The following is a 15990-nucleotide window of genomic DNA, read 5'->3' as shown; positions in this document are numbered from 1 at the left end:
TTCTTTCGTGCTCGGCTATCTCTGCAGGAACTGTCTGTCACAGATACCAATATGCACTGCCTGACTGAAAAAGTGAAGTACGGAGAAGGGACGGAGAAAAAGAAGTGAACTCCACATGTTGGAGGGTATGTTACTTCACTGATTACATATTCGAATGAAATTTACAAATAACTTGGCAGTACGGGCCCACTTATCAGAATGACGTTTTACCCACACTGGCTTAGATGCGTGCATTAGTTCGATTCAGAAGGCTGTCATAAGGCAGTAGCATTCTTTCCTGAGGCAAACGCTGACGACTGTTGTAAATGGTCTTAGACGTTCTTGATACTTGCCCTAGACTAAGATGACGTCCGAACTGGAACTGATACCAAACACGTTCTGTCGGGGACAGATTTGGAAGTCTCGCTGGCCACTGAAGTATCTCGACGTAGTTCGTAGAAATACACGACACATGTGGACGAGCATTACCCAATTGAATAACGGCACCATGATGCCGTCGCGTAAGAGTAACACATGAGAACATCAGTGAGCCGTGCGTGGATCGTATTCATGCCATATCTCATTTGACGACCTGTTTTTACTGTACTACCACCTTTTTATGTTAATTTGAATTACTGGTGTCACTGAGTTGCCGCCTTGCCTGCCCGTGAGCGGCACCAGCGGCGCTTATCGATATAATCCTTGGCGTATTATCTTTGCTGACTGCTATTACTTACCAGTTGTCGTGTGCTCCAGTTAGTTCGGATGTGCCAGTGAGTTGGGAGGCGCTAGCAGTGCAGTTCGGACCTGGCAGGGTTTGACTTAGGATGCGGCAAAAGTTCAGTCGGGGCGCGGCTGCAGTGGGGTCCGGACAGCCATGACTCGCCGACGGTTGCCGATACGTATCACTTGACTGCGGACCACATTGGTTGGACGTCGGTCGGTCGTCTTGTCGGACGACGTGTATGTTGGCCGGCGGTCGCTTATGGGCAAGTGCTAGGGCAGTCGTTCGAGGTGTCGGCATCTGTTACTATACGAGGTGTGACTCTGAAGCGACGATGAAGTTCCAGACTTACCGAGCCGTGTACATCTATAAAGCTATAAAGTTTTCTGTTTACTAGGTAGCCACTCGAATGAGAGTAACTTGCTTAAGGTAAATGCGGGATAGATGACGCGAGAGAATAGACGCCGCACTTCCAAGGAATTCGTCAGCAAACATTGTTGTGCGTGCAACGCTCATTGTTGTTGTAACCGCTGGTGAGATCCATTTACTTCCAAGTTTTTGTACTTCAGGAGAGGAAAATAGAGGAGAAATTTAAGAAAATTGCATTTCGAGACCAAGGTAAGTCAAGGAAAGTTTTCACGATTCCTTTTTAATAGGATTTATTAGTAGATACGCGCCTATTAGCTTATAACTTGTATTTAGATTGTGCAGTAGAAACTGTAGGTTATGTCGGTCGAGTAATGGCTTCTTCCGATAGCATCTTTGGTGGAAATGGGGGTGCGGCATCTGTCCTCACGAAAACGGACAGATGACGCGCTGTTACTGTGGGACAGATGCCGCAATGCTTGCAGTGCTAATAGGAGTCCATCCGTTTTTGTTTTACAGAAAAATGTCGAGAAAACGCATTATGACAACAGCAAGGGGAAAATGGACTGCAGAAGATCTATTAGAGGCAGTGAAGAGGAAGGCTATGCTAAAAGGAAAGCAGCTCGAATGAAAAATATACCAGAACGCACACTAAGGAGAAGACTTTCTACGCACAATTTCAAGAAAGTAGGGTGTGGACTATCATCATACTTGGATGAAGATGCAGAAAGGAAATTAGTTGCCCATATAAAGAAATTGCAATCATGTGGCTTTGCTCCCAAACCGTCAGACGTTAGACAAATAGCTTTCAATTTAGCTGATCAGATGGGACTGAAAAACAAATTCAACAAGGAAAAGAAACTTGCAGGGAAAGATTGGTTTCTCTCATTTTTAGAACGCAATGAGGGCTCAAGCATCCGAAAAGTGCAAGGGCTTTCTGCAGCCAGAGCGACTGGAATGAACAGAGACGAAGTCAATTCTTACTTTGATCTGTTAACACAAATGTTGACCGAAAATGGGCTTTTGGATAAACCAGGTAGTATTGACAACTTAGACAGAAACTGATTTACAGTTAAACAATGAGCATGGGAAGATTGTCGCGGCAAAAGGAAGCAGAGATGTCCAGTCATCACTTGTGCTGAAAGAGGAGAGACAATAACAATTATTGCATGCTGTAATGGCGAGGGAAATTTCTTACCATCTTACTGCATTTACAAAGGAGTGAATAAAAAACAAGACGCTGAAGACAACATTCCTCCAGGATCAGTTGTTGTTATGAGGAGAGAATCCGCTTATGTCGTGATATTTTCATGGATTGCTTCAAAAACCATTTCCCTCCTAGAAAGGCGCCTGGCCTGCTCTGCTTCTGTTAAATGGTCATGCCTCTCATATGAACTGTGTTACCCTTTTGGAAATAGCTATTGAAAATAAAGTGTCTATAACTTGTTTGCCTAGCCACACGACACACATTTTACAGACACTAAACCGATCATTTTTCAAGCCGTTGAAATCCTACTTTAAAGAGGCTTGTCATTAATGGATTGTAGATAATGCAAGCAAAGACAGAAGAATTATAAGGCAGCAATTTGGAGAGTTACTCTACAAAGCATGGACTCGTGCTGCCCCTGTCCAGATTGATGTATCAGGATTTAGAGCTACTGGAATTATCCCGCTTGGCAGAGCAGTAATTCCAAACTATGCTTTTGTTTCAGACATCTAATAATCTGACTCCAGATGAGCCATCAACATCACGGTCTGAAACAAATGTGTTAAGAGAACAACCTTCTACCTACAAACCTTGCACAAATTTGGCTACTCATCGACTATCTGATCAAGGCAGCTGCTGTGTAATGGAGAGATTCCATCAAAATTGCTGGAAAAGATTTCACCTGTTTCTATACTACCTCAGAGAAATAATCCAAAAGAAGGCAATCAGCAATAAATATAACAGCCGACTATTTTATAGCAACTAAAAGACAGGAAATCACCGAAAGAAACAAGAAAGGAAAAGCTCTTGCCCACAAAAATGTAGCAGCTAAAAGAAATCAAATCCCCAAAACCAGAGGAGAAAACCGCCAAAGAGACGTCTGTTTGAAGACTCAGTTTCAGAAGGTGATATTTCCCCACACAGTAGTTTCTCCGATGAATTAAATTTCGAAGAAAACGAATGTGTAGAGTGTCTTGCACTTTATTAAGAAACAACGTTTACTTCTGACTGGATTCAATGTGTAGGATGTTCTAGGTGGCTTCATGAATCATGCACTCTCTAAGAGAACATGTGCCGTTTGTGTGCACGACGTAAAAATAAACATGAAAAACAAAAAAGTGAATGTTATTTTCAATGTATTTTGCCATTGGCCATCTGTCCCTCTCTTGTGCGGCATCTTGCCCTCCACTTACTAATTAATTGAAATTCACAAGCCATTGTACATCATAAGAATGTTCCTTTATCATAAAGTTGTGTGTAACGCTATGGCATCTATAGTACAATACAATGTTCAAACCATCAACCTTGCCTAATTTTATTGCGATTTAAGTGTTTATTATATTGATAAAAATTAATTTGAAAAATGTCCGGCGTCAGTCCCACCTTTACCTTACACTGTGAATGCACAAATGTGCTGTAGCAGCAATGCTGATGCCTCCTGTGCGACAACTCGTCAAAAGCCGGTGGAGTAATATCTCTAAGTGAGATCTTTAGCGTGAGTACCATGAATGCAGAAGAACTCGCTGAGAACATCATCTTACGGTCGGTCCACGCACTGCTTGGTTATTTATGTAGCAATCCTCTGTGCGATTTCTCATGGTCATTGGCTGGAGGTTCTCTCTACTGCCTAAAGATACTACCATTACAGATATTCCAGCAGACAGTTTTTTTTTTTTTTTTTTTTTTTTTTTTTAAAAAAAAAGGGCGAAGCACTGAGGGGTCATGTTTAGAGCAAGTGGGAGAACTCTATTAGTGAGACTGGAAGACGGTTTTTTTTCCTGTACTGGCTGTTTAGTTTTCTAGGTACCACCCAGAAAAACAATGGTCCTGTGATAACGATAGAAATCCACAATATTATTCGCTTAACATTAAAACTGAGACAGTTCTTTTGAAATGGAGGTCGCTGACTTCCTTACCAACCTTGGTTAATACAAATTGTTGCTTCACCTTTAATCATCTCAGTGTCGATGAGACTTATAACCCAAATACTCCTTCGTCCTCTGTCGACCTCGATGACAGAGAACTGGCTTTTCTCACCAATATTCTTTGCTAATGAAATACGACTCGATTACTGCATCAAAATTTAACACACAGACAGTCTTCAATAAATGTATCTGAACCAATATCATTCCATTTAATTGCCCCCTCAATTGAAAATACAAACTACTGTAAGCAGGTACACTCATCATTATTCTTGCTACATGTTTCTCGTAATAATGTCATCATCATTAGGTGAATTTGTTTCAATTACTGATGCAAAGACGATTTGGAAATACTGTACAACTTCACGTTGACTGCTTGTGGTACTGTCAGGCAGCAGCAGAGAAAAAAACGGTATTAGTGCAAAGCCTTACGTTTATACTGGTGTGCTGATGGTAAAGATGAAAAGTATTTTAAATAATATGTTTCATTAGTTACCAGTTGCAAACGTTCTTCCTTAACCTTGCATATATATTCTTCTATTATCTAGCAGAATTCTTTTAAAGCAGTGTTGCAAATTTGATTTCATTAATATCATGCTGATTACTCGTTCATCCATCGTTCAGCAACGTAGATCTTGCAAGCTGGTACTCCTTCTGAAACTTCACACGAATGTTCATACAAGATTAGGAACACAATTTATGCCCTGAAATACACCCCTCTGATATCGCGATCTGCCTTCTGAAGGGCAACACGAAACAGCAAAACTTATGTAAAAACCCAAAGAAAATGCAGGAAGGTAACACAACTCAATGTCCGTGAACCACAAACCATATACTACATAACTTCATATCACAGAGTGTTTCAAAAAGAATGATCTGACTTAAAAATTCCATATTCGTTGACAAAAACATACTACAAACATGGGATAAATTACAAAATACTTACAAAATCTTAAAGTTTTATCTATGCTGTTACAAATGCTCTATGTGTCCACCAGCAGCAGCACGAATAACGTCTAAATGATAGCTAAATTCGTTATAAACTTTACAAACTGTACACTCCAGGAAACTGAAATAAGAACACCGTGAATTCATTGTCCCAGGAAGGGGAAACTTTGTTGACACATTCCTGCGGTCAGATACATCACATGATCACACTGACAGAACCACAGGCACATAGACACAGGCAACAGAGCATGCACAATGTCGGCACTAGTACAGTGTATATCCACCTTTCGCAGCAATGCAGGCTGCTATTCTCCCATGGAGACGATCGTAGAAATGCTGGATGTAGTCCTGTGGAACGGCTTGCCATGCCATTTCCACCTGGCGCCTCAGTTGGACCAGCGTTCGTGCTGGACGTGCAGACCGCGTGAGACGACGCTTCATCCAGTCCCAAACATGCTCAATGGGGGACAGATCCGGAGATCTTGCTGGCCAGGGTAGTTGACTTACACCTTCTAGAGCACGTTGGGTGGCACGGGATAGATGCGGACGTGCATTGTCCTGTTGGAACAGCAAGTTCCCTTGCCGGTCTAGGAATAGTAGAACGATGGGTACGATGACGGTTTGGATGTACCGTGCACTATTCAGTGTCCCCTCGACGATCACCAGAGGTGTACGGCCAGTGTAGGAGATGGCTCCCCACACCATGATGCCGGGTTGTGGCCCTGTGTGCCTCGGTCGTATGCAGTCCTGATTGTGGCGCTCACCTGCACGGCGCCAAACACGCATACGACCATCATTGGCACCAAGGCAGAAGCGACTCTCATCGCTGAAGACGACACGTCTCCATTCGTCCCTCCATTCACGCCTGTCGCGACACCACTGGAGGCGGGCTGCACGATGTTGGGGCGTGAGCGGAAGACGGCCTAACGGTGTGCGGGACCGTAGCCCAGCTTCATGGAGACGGTTGCGAATGGTCCTCGCCGATACCCCAGGAGCAACAGTGTCACTAATTTGCTGGGAAGTGGCGGTGCGGTCCCCTACGGCACTGCATAGGATCCTACGGTCTTGGCGTGCATCCGTGCGTCGCTGCGGTCCGGTCCCAGGTCGACGGACACGTGCACCTTACGCCGACCACTGGCGACAACATCGATGTACTGTAGAGACCTCACGCCCCACGTGTTGAGCAATTCGGCGGTACGTCCACCCAGCCTCCCGCATGCCCACTATACGCCCTCGCTCAAAGTCCGTCAACTGCACATACGGTTCACGTCCACGCTGTCGCGGCACGCTACCAGTGTTAAAGACTGCGATGGAGCTCCGTATGCCACGGCAAACTGGCTGACACTGACGGCGGCGGTGCACAAATGCTGCGCAGCTAGCGCCATTCGACGGCCAACACCGCGGTTCCTGGTGTGTCCGCTGTGCCGTGCGTGTGATCATTGCTTGTACAGCCCTCTCGCAGTGTCCGGAGCAAGTATGGTGGGTCTGACACACCGGTGTCAATGTGTTCTTTTTTCCATTTCCAGGAGTGTATGTGCTTTTACAGAAGTTACGGCAGCTATTATTCTGTTCTTCACTTCTTCTATGTTAAGAGGCCAAGGGGAGCTGAACACACTTTCCTTCACACACCCCAACAAGAAAAATCGTGTACAGTCATGTCTGGCGACCTTAGAGGTCAAGGCTGCAGGGCAGTGTCTCCAAGTCCCACGTGCCCTAACCGGCCTTCAGGTACAATGACATAGAGAAACTGATGTACGTTGTTGTTCCAGTGTAGGGGAGCTCCATTCTGTTGGAAAATAAAGTCGTCAAAGTTCTCCTGAAGTTGTGGAGAAAACCAATCCTGCGGGATTGGAAGATAGCTCATTCCAGTCACTTTGTTTTCCTAAGAAAAGAAGGAACCGTTCAGTTTTTCAAGAGCAATGGCACAAAAAACTTTCACTTTAGGTGAGTCTCTTTTGCGCTCAATAACGTCATAAGAGTTCTGGAGTCCCCATATCCACGTTATGTCGGTTTACTTTATGGCTAACATGAAATTTGGCATCATCATTGAAAATTAACTGTGGTAAAAATGCATCGTCGTCCACATACTCTAGCACAGCGTTGCTGAAGTCAACTGGTTTGCTTTCATTACCAGCCAGAAGAGCTTACACTAACTGAAGTCTGTGTGGTTTACAGACGAAACGACGCTTTTAATACGCCAGACAGTCGTATGAGACATTGCCATTTCTCTGCTTGCGCGGAGAGTAGATTTTCATGCACTCCGCTCAAACGTTTCGCCGAACTTTCTTATAGTCGCAGCCTTAGTTAAAAACACTCAACTTACCTTTGCTGCTTTGCATTGCATATGCCATCGCAGTGAAGTATCCTCAAATTATTGAGACACAGATAATGCTTTAAAACGTGCACTGGCGAGTAAAATATCGTATAAGAGGGTGTCATATCTTAGAACACATTTCAATTTTTAACGTACTCTATTATTCCATTTTTAAAAGGTGTCATTCACTTTTTGTGTGTTGCAACTTTTTTCTGAAATTACAAAAATTACTCTGGGAAAGTAAGAACGTTGCAAATGTGAAAAATGTTCCAAGGTGCAACATGTCCATGTACATAGGAACAAATATCCTACTAAAATTTTAAACTGTTGCAATCGAGAATTTTTTTCAATATTTTGTTCAATAATCTCTCGGTTTCGTTAGTACTCTGCTACGTACCAATAATCAGTAATCGAAATCAGTTTCAGTATAAGTGTAACCAACAACTATTTACAAGTTAGACGCATTTTGTAATAGAAGTTATTTGAAACTGTATTGTGAAGAGACTGAAAGTAATAATTTTGAAACTAAATGTTATATATCGATCTGACTCTTAATACTGAATCTCTCCTTATTTATAGTCGGTGTTAAAATTATAATTGAGATTGAAGTGGGAGTGATTGCGCTTTACTTTCTTTTGTAATGCTGAATTGAATTCGACGTCCACTATTTGCAAGGTTATTACAACAAACTGAATTTTTCTGAATTGTAAATTCACAAAATCGTACAGTTTTTAGCTATGGTATTTCAAATATTCTACACTCCTGGAAATGGAAAAAAGAACACATTGACACCGGTGTGTCAGACCCACCATACTTGCTCCGGACACTGCGAGAGGGCTGTACAAGCAATGATCACACGCACGGCACAGCGGACACTCCAGGAACCGCGGTGGTGGCCGTCGAATGGCGCTAGCTGCGCAGCATTTGTGCACCGCCGCCGTCAGTGTCAGCCAGTTTGCCGTGGCATACGGAGCTCCATCGCAGTCTTTAACACTGGTAGCATGCCGCGACAGCATGGACATGAACCGTATGTGCAGCTGACGGACTTTGAGCGAGGGCGTATAGTGGGCATGCGGGAGGCCGGGTGGACGTACCGCCGAATTGCTCAACACGTGGGGCGTGAGGTCTCCACAGTACATCGATGTTGTCGCCAGTGGTCGGCGGAAGGTGCACGTGCCCGTCGACCTGGGACCGGACCGCAGCGACGCACGGATGCACGCCAAGACCGTAGGATCCTACGCAGTCCCGTAGGGGACCGCACCGCCACTTCCCAGCAAATTAGGGACACTGTTGCTCCTGGGGTATCGGCAAGGACCATTCGCAACCGTCTCCATGAAGCTGGGCTACGGTCCCGCACACCGTTAGGCCGTCTTCCGTTCAAGCCCCAACATCGTGCAGCCCGCCTCCAGTGGTGTCGCGACAGGCGTGAATGGAGGGACGAATGGAGACGTGTCGTCTTCAGCGATGAGAGTCGCTTCTGCCTTGGTGCCAATGATGGTCGTATGCGTGTTTGGCGCCGTGCAGGTGAGCGCCACAATCAGGACTGCATACGACCGAGGCACACAGGGCCAACACCCGGCATCATGGTGTGGGGAGCGATCTCCTACACTGGCCGTACACCTCTGGTGATCGTCGAGGGGACTCTGAATAGTGCACGGTACATCCAAACCGTCATCGAACCCATCGTTCTACCATTCCTAGACCGGCAAGGGAACTTGCTGTTCCAACAGGACAATGCACGTCCGCATGTATCCCGTGCCACCCAACGTGCTCTAGAAGGTGTAAGTCAACTACCCTGGCCAGCAAGATCTCCGGATCTGTCCCCCATTGAGCATGTTTGGGACTGGATGAAGCGTCGTCTGACGCGGTCTGCACGTCTAGCACGAACGCTGGTCCAACTGAGGCGCCAGGTGGAAATGGCATGGCAAGCCGTTCCACAGGACTACATCCAGCATCTCTACGATCGTCTCCATGGGAGAATAGCAGCCTGCATTGCTGCGAAAGGTGGATATACACTGTACTAGTGCCGACATTGTGCATGCTCTGTTGCTGTCTATGTGCCTGTGGTTCTGTCAGTGTGATCATGTGATGTATCTGACCCCAGGAATGTGTCAATAAAGTTTCCCCTTCCTGGGACAATGAATTCACGGTGTTCTTATTTCAATTTCCAGGAGTGTATTATTGCATCAGTCTTACTTCTGGATATGCATAGTGTAAAATCTTTGTATTTACTTCTCCAGAAAATTAAACTGAGAGTACATAACAAAATTAAATTCACACTTCTATGCATAGACATTACAGAAGTACTGCTGAGAACAAGACCGCACACAGTGCAAGGTATGGAACTGTTGTTGGCTAATGGTACACAGCTGTCGTGTAGTGATTTGAAATGAAAGAAACTTTCCCCAAACTGGGATCTGAAATACAGCCTCTACGTATCCAGACCACTTACTAACAATTCTTTTGAACCATACGTTAGGTAATCTTTTCAGCAACAGTGTAAAATCTTGTGAAGATTCATTGTAAGTTTTAGCTTATCTTAAACTCTTATTTCTGTAGAAATATGATTATTACTCCCTTTCATGTAGTTTTACTTTACTAATTAATTCAGATACTTGTCCACAGCCTGGACAACCTTTCATTTGCACACAACTATTTTCGATCAGTTCTCGAATAGAGTTTCAAATAGGTCTTATTCGTGTCGAAGCTAATAGAACTTTTGTCTCCGCTCCCCAAAAGGCCCATAGCAAAGAATAGACACAGGGCACGGAACTCTGAGCACAATGCGCATTACAGAGTCATCACATCAAACATCGTGTCTGACACACGAAAATTTCTAACTATATACTATAAAACCCACACAAAACACCATTTTCAAGGCAGATAAAACTGCTGGAACAGTAAAAAAACGCAGGTATTTTGCAAGCATCACATGTTTCACAGTAGAAAACTTTCTCCTGTTTCTAGGTGCAAGATGATGCATTACTGAAGAAGTATGATTTAACCGTCACACATTATATGTCCAGTTTTAAAAATATACAAAATTTTAACAGCATAAAATTCTGTAACTGAATTATTAACAAGCTTTTCCATATAGCTTTTATGTATGATACAGCATTTAAATGTGTAGAGCTCATTATAGTTACGCAAGCTGCACAAAATACAACCTCAGGTCTCACAACAACAAACAGTAGAAAATGCTGGAAATACTTATGGTAATCTTTGGAACGCATACTTTCATATGATGGTGAAAACGGTCATTAGGCTAAAACGCCGACCACGAAACATCATGTGTTGCTAGGTACATTATCCGCCAGGTCAACACTGGCCCATGCTGAAAAAGGCAGTAGAGGCACTTTATAAATAATTTTTCCAGACTTTTCACGGTCTCGGCTTATGACGAGAAAAGCTATTATGGCTACCATGAAAGCTGTCCCTCTTTGTTCTCATTTTATTATAAACTATATTTTTGGATACAAAGTGTTTAAATGATTATGAATTGTTTGTACATCAGTATTATCCCCATTCATCAGTAGCAACGTGTCTTTCGTGTATCGGCGGTAGTAGATTATTTTGTTAAGAGGAGACCAATGTAAATAATTTTGATGTAAAATCAACACTACAAACGGAAGCCGGCAGCTGAGATTGTTTGACCATTCCAGTTCCACGTGGGTGTAAAACATCTTACCAACATAAATTTCACAAATGACGAAAGAGAATTACTTAATAAAGATCTCAAATACAACGTAGAACAACAGCCTTACAGCATGACTATAAAACAACTCAGACCTACAACGAATGCAGGAACTGCATTGGAAAATTACCTATATGCGAACAATGGGAGCTAACAGTAAAATCGCCAAAATCATAGAAACCAAAATGGAAAATAGAAAAATCTACGTCGAAAAAGACATATACGGAACGATTACTCTAAAAAACAAATAGTAGACCGTTAACATCAAATGCAATAGCAGTGAAATCAGACAAAAGAAATGGTATAGCCATTGTAAAACATAATATCTACATAGATTAAGTAATAAATCTTTTCCAGAGTAACATCATTAAGCAAACACAGCGCAATCCAACCGACAAATTTAAGGCACCAATAAAAAAATCAATTAAAATATGTAATTCAATATTTACTGAACCCACATATTCCAACTTTACATGCACTACACAAGGTACATAAAAGCCTGATTGCAATCTGTCCAATAATACATTATATTGACAGTTTGATATATCTCTGAAGAAACATAATAAATTAATAGCCAACCTACACACATGTAAAAAAAAAGAAAGCATAAAAAAACAATAAAATTGACCTATAATACAGTGTGTCTCAAAAAGAATGACCCGATTTTAAATAGAATTATTTATTAGAAAGAAGGACTTAACACCAACAAATTGCATACTTAAATTACTCAGAAAAGGCAGAAGTTCATAAAAATCCATCATAAATGCTCAATATGTCCCCATTGGCTGCACTGACGACATCTAGCCGATAGCCAATTTCTGTCAGTGAAGCTACAGCAACTGATATTCTGGTTTTTAGTTCATCAATGTTAAGAGGTACGGGAGGAACGTAAAGACATTGTTTAACATATCCCTGCAGTTAACTCTTTCGACATCAGGGGATCCAGGAGGCCAAAAGTGTAAAGCCTGATCTCGGGGTCCTGTACGTCCTATCCAATGTTGAGGCACGTTGGCATTGAGGAAACTGTACTCGTTGTTGTGCCAGTGCTGTGGTGCTCCATCTTGCTGACAGATTAAATTGTCAGAGTCACGTCGTGCGAATAACCAGTTCCGTAGCATTGCAAGATATGATTGTCCTGTTACGTTTTCTTCCTCAAAAAAAGTAGGGTCTATTAACCTTCCTTTGCAAAACAGCACAAAAACATTCACTTTTGGTGATTCACGTTCGAAATCAATAGTTTTATGAGGATTTTCAAGCCCCCATATACGCACATTAAGACGGTGAACCTTAACGCTTCTATGGAAAGTTGCCTCATCGCTGAATATCAACTGTGACATAAAAGGGTCATTTTCCGTGTGTTCTCGAATAACATTGCTAAAGTCCACTCGCTTCACTTTGTCAGTATCTCGAAGAGCTAGTACCAGTTGTAATCGGTATGGTTTGATGGCTAAGCGAGACCGTAACACACGCCATGCGCGGTAACGCAAATTCTCGGCGAGTACGACGCGCAGACTTGCGGGGGCTCCGCTCAAATGCTCGACGGATTTTTTTCCACTGTATGTCCAGGAACACGTGGCCGACCAGGACTTTTGTCTTTACAGAGGCACCCTGTTTCTTCAAACTGTTTGTACCACCGTCGAATGTTCTTCCTTGTTGGTGGTTTAGCACGAAATCTAATATGAAACGCCCGCTGAACTGCGATCACTGACTGAGTACGACTAAATTCAATAACACAATACGCCTTCTGTCACGAGGACGCCATATTGCGCGAGACTGGCTGCACGCTTCAGGTCAGCGCTCGTAGCGACATCTAGCGGATTTTTCTGAAACTCTAGACCATGGCGATTACATCTTGCGCTGTTTCAGTTACCTAGTGACATTTGTGTCGATATTATTGCAAGTTAAAATCGGGTAATTCTTTTTGGAATACCCTGTATATAGAGACAAATTCAACTCTTTCGACGTAACAAATTTATATGTGAATGTACTGGTATCTGAAAGAATTGAGATTATAAAGAACAACCTCCTCAGAATAGAAATCTACTATTGAAGTTTATGTAATCATTAACTTCCTACAGCTTACTTTCCCCACGCAGATCCTGACGACCTCATTCCTTTCCCTCATATGCTCCTATTCCTCGAACGTATCTGCATACTCTACACCTCCCGCCGCCTTGATCCCCCTCACCCCCCGGTTGCTCCTCTCCTCTCCTCTCCTCTCCTCTCCTCTCCTCTCCCATGCCTGCCCTGCCCTCTGCAGACCTTCACTGTTGTGTTCCCCCTACTCTCCATCTCTACACCCTTCATCTCCTTTCCCAAGGTGGGTTCTGTCACCTCCTCTTCCCAGATGATGCCCTGTCTCCCTCCATTCATCCCTCCTATCAACTCTGATCCTCATCCCCCCCTTCTTTCCTTGGTCCTTTCCCTGGGCTCCCTCTTCACCCCCTTCCATCCTTTATTCTCCCTGCCACCTCTCCCTTCCTACTTTCTTTCCCTCCCCGTGAGTCCTTTTGCATTCCTCTCCTCTGCCTTTCACCACTCCCTGTCGCGTCTACTCAGCACACTCCCCCCACCTCTTAAAGGTCCTCGTCGTCTATCAGCTCCTTTCCCCCTTCCCCCCTTTCGTTTTTCCTCTCCTTCCCCCCCCCCCCCCCCCTCCCCATCCCCGTTTTCTTTCCCATCATCTGTCCAGGTTCACCCCGTCTGCCCTTGACTGTGATATGTCATATTTGTGCTAACTTTTTAGTGCAGCGTTCAAGTGAATGTTCAGTGTTGTTCGTCTTTCCAGAGTGTTGCGAACAGAAATCATACTGTCACTGGGTGTGAATTTAATATCTCTTGCGAACGGAAACCAGACTGTCGCCATGTTTTTTGATTGTCTGTCTATTATTTTACCTGTCTGCTTCATATGTATTTTATTAGCATCATCTACCCTTTGTTCTATGTTTTAAGTTCCACGATTTTCCGCCATGTTACCATTTAAGTCTCCGATCTTACCGCCTGATTTTATTATTTATTATCTTCATTTTTTAAAACAAATTCTGTAGGCTGAAAAGCTGTTGACACCCCGCCCCCTTCAGAGGGAATCGAAACTCAATAAGGAAAAAAAAAAACAGCTTACTCTATCTCAAAGTTATTTTATATTTGACAAGAAAATTGACACACAAGCTGATGGGATAGCAATGGGAAACTGTATTGTAGGAACTACAGAGATATTTATTGATACTCTAGAAGAAAACTCCTCAGCTCAAACCGGCCATTTACTAAAAAAGTATGTAGGTGACACAGTACTGCTGATAGACGAATATCACAGCGACATACAAACAACTCCTCAGAAATTAAACAGCCGTCAAGTTCGACGCATGCACCAGTACAACCGTTACCCAGTGCACCAAGCAAGTGGCCCGATTGACCTCAGTGAGAGTGTGCTATTGTCGTTTGCAGGAGGAGCAGCAGAGTGCGGGAGCGACCACGGGCGCCCGGCAAATGCGCACAGCACCGGCGGCGAGATGACGGGGGTTGCGAAGGCGCCGCAGCCGCAGCCGCAGGCGGCGCTGCTGCCCCCAGATGGCGGCTGGGGGTGGGTCATCGTGGGCGCGCAGGCGCTCAGCAACGTGAGTAAGGCCACTGGCCAACAGCCAATGCACTGACACTGCACTGCCTGGAACAGGGCTCTCCCGTCTTGGAGCATACAACTCGGCTTTTACCTTACTATGTAAACTAGCAAGGGGAGGCCACGGCATTCGGATCACAGATTTATATCAAACTTTGTACACTTTTAGTACGCAACTGAAACAACATAAGGCGAAAGTACTATGGTGCGCTACTCTGGCAATTCCGAGAAAATCGCAGGAGAAGTTTTACGCGTCTGTTATGCGCTGAGGTATCCGTGCGTAGGGGCTGGAGGATAGATTTCTTGGTGGTTAAGTGAGACGGCACGGTAGCTCAGTGTGTTCGGTCAGAGAGCTGGGTGGTCTCTGTATAAAAAAAAAACTAATGTCATGTCTTCAAGAACTAAACGAAAAATGTCCCAGAGCGCTTCCTTCAGACCAAATAACGAACAATAACGAACAAAATGCAAAAAAAAGAGTGATCAGCCTTCGAGCTTGGTTCAAATGGTTCCAATGGCTCTGAGCACTATGGGACTTAATATCTGTGGTCATCAGTCCCCTAGAACTTAGAACTAATTAAACCTAACTAATGAAGGACATCACACACATCCATGGCCGAGGCAGGATTCGAACCTGCGACCGTAACAGTCGCGCGGTTCCTGACTGAGCGCCTAGAACCGCTTGTTTTTTTAATCTCATTTTGTTCGCTTTTGTTCGTTGCATCTGCTCGGGGCGGACGTCGTAAGGCATCCATTTACGTTCGTTGTTGATCGATTGACACAGTATCGGCGCAGACTTCGAGCTTGCTGAGACGAAAAAATATGAGGCGACGATTCGACTCCCGCTCGAACTTAATTATTAATCTATTTTTCGTCAATGGTCATATTATTTAATTTTCGAAATATCAATGAGGTGTGTTTTCCCTTAGAAACTCTGAACATTCCTTGCAAATTGCGGGAACACAGCATTCATTCGATATAATAGATGCCGTTTAATTTATGTTTTCCGTGGCAGTATGACAAATACCAACCTCTACGTATGACGTCGAAAACACATACGACAAGTAATTGTACATTATTCTTTTGGTCTGGCACACTGTGACTAACTTCATTATTGAATAGCGTCATTCGGGTCATTATCTACTGAGGTCTGACTTAAGCTTTCCAAGCCTATCCCTCGTCCTTAAAAATTTAATAAGTTCACTTAAACTTCATGATAATACACG

The 15990-nt window shown here is 43.8% G+C and overlaps 1 protein-coding gene across 2 annotated transcripts in view; it reads left to right on the top strand.

The window, feature by feature from the left end:
- LOC126354142 (uncharacterized) overlaps positions 1 to 15990 on the top strand; it is a 285667-nt gene that overhangs the window by 164544 nt on the left and 105133 nt on the right. For both annotated transcript variants that reach the window (XM_050003553.1, XM_050003551.1), the window contains exon 3: positions 14599 to 14768. In XM_050003553.1, coding sequence (XP_049859510.1) covers positions 14664 to 14768 — 105 coding nt within the window. In that variant the 5' untranslated portion in view covers positions 14599 to 14663. The remainder of the gene's footprint in view (positions 1 to 14598; positions 14769 to 15990) is intronic.

This window comes from Schistocerca gregaria, chromosome 3 (genome assembly GCF_023897955.1).
Source record: "Schistocerca gregaria isolate iqSchGreg1 chromosome 3, iqSchGreg1.2, whole genome shotgun sequence".
NCBI classification, from domain to species: Eukaryota; Metazoa; Arthropoda; class Insecta; order Orthoptera; family Acrididae; genus Schistocerca; species Schistocerca gregaria.
Note: the sequence above shows the minus strand (reverse complement) of the source record. Positions and strands in the feature narration are given on the sequence as shown.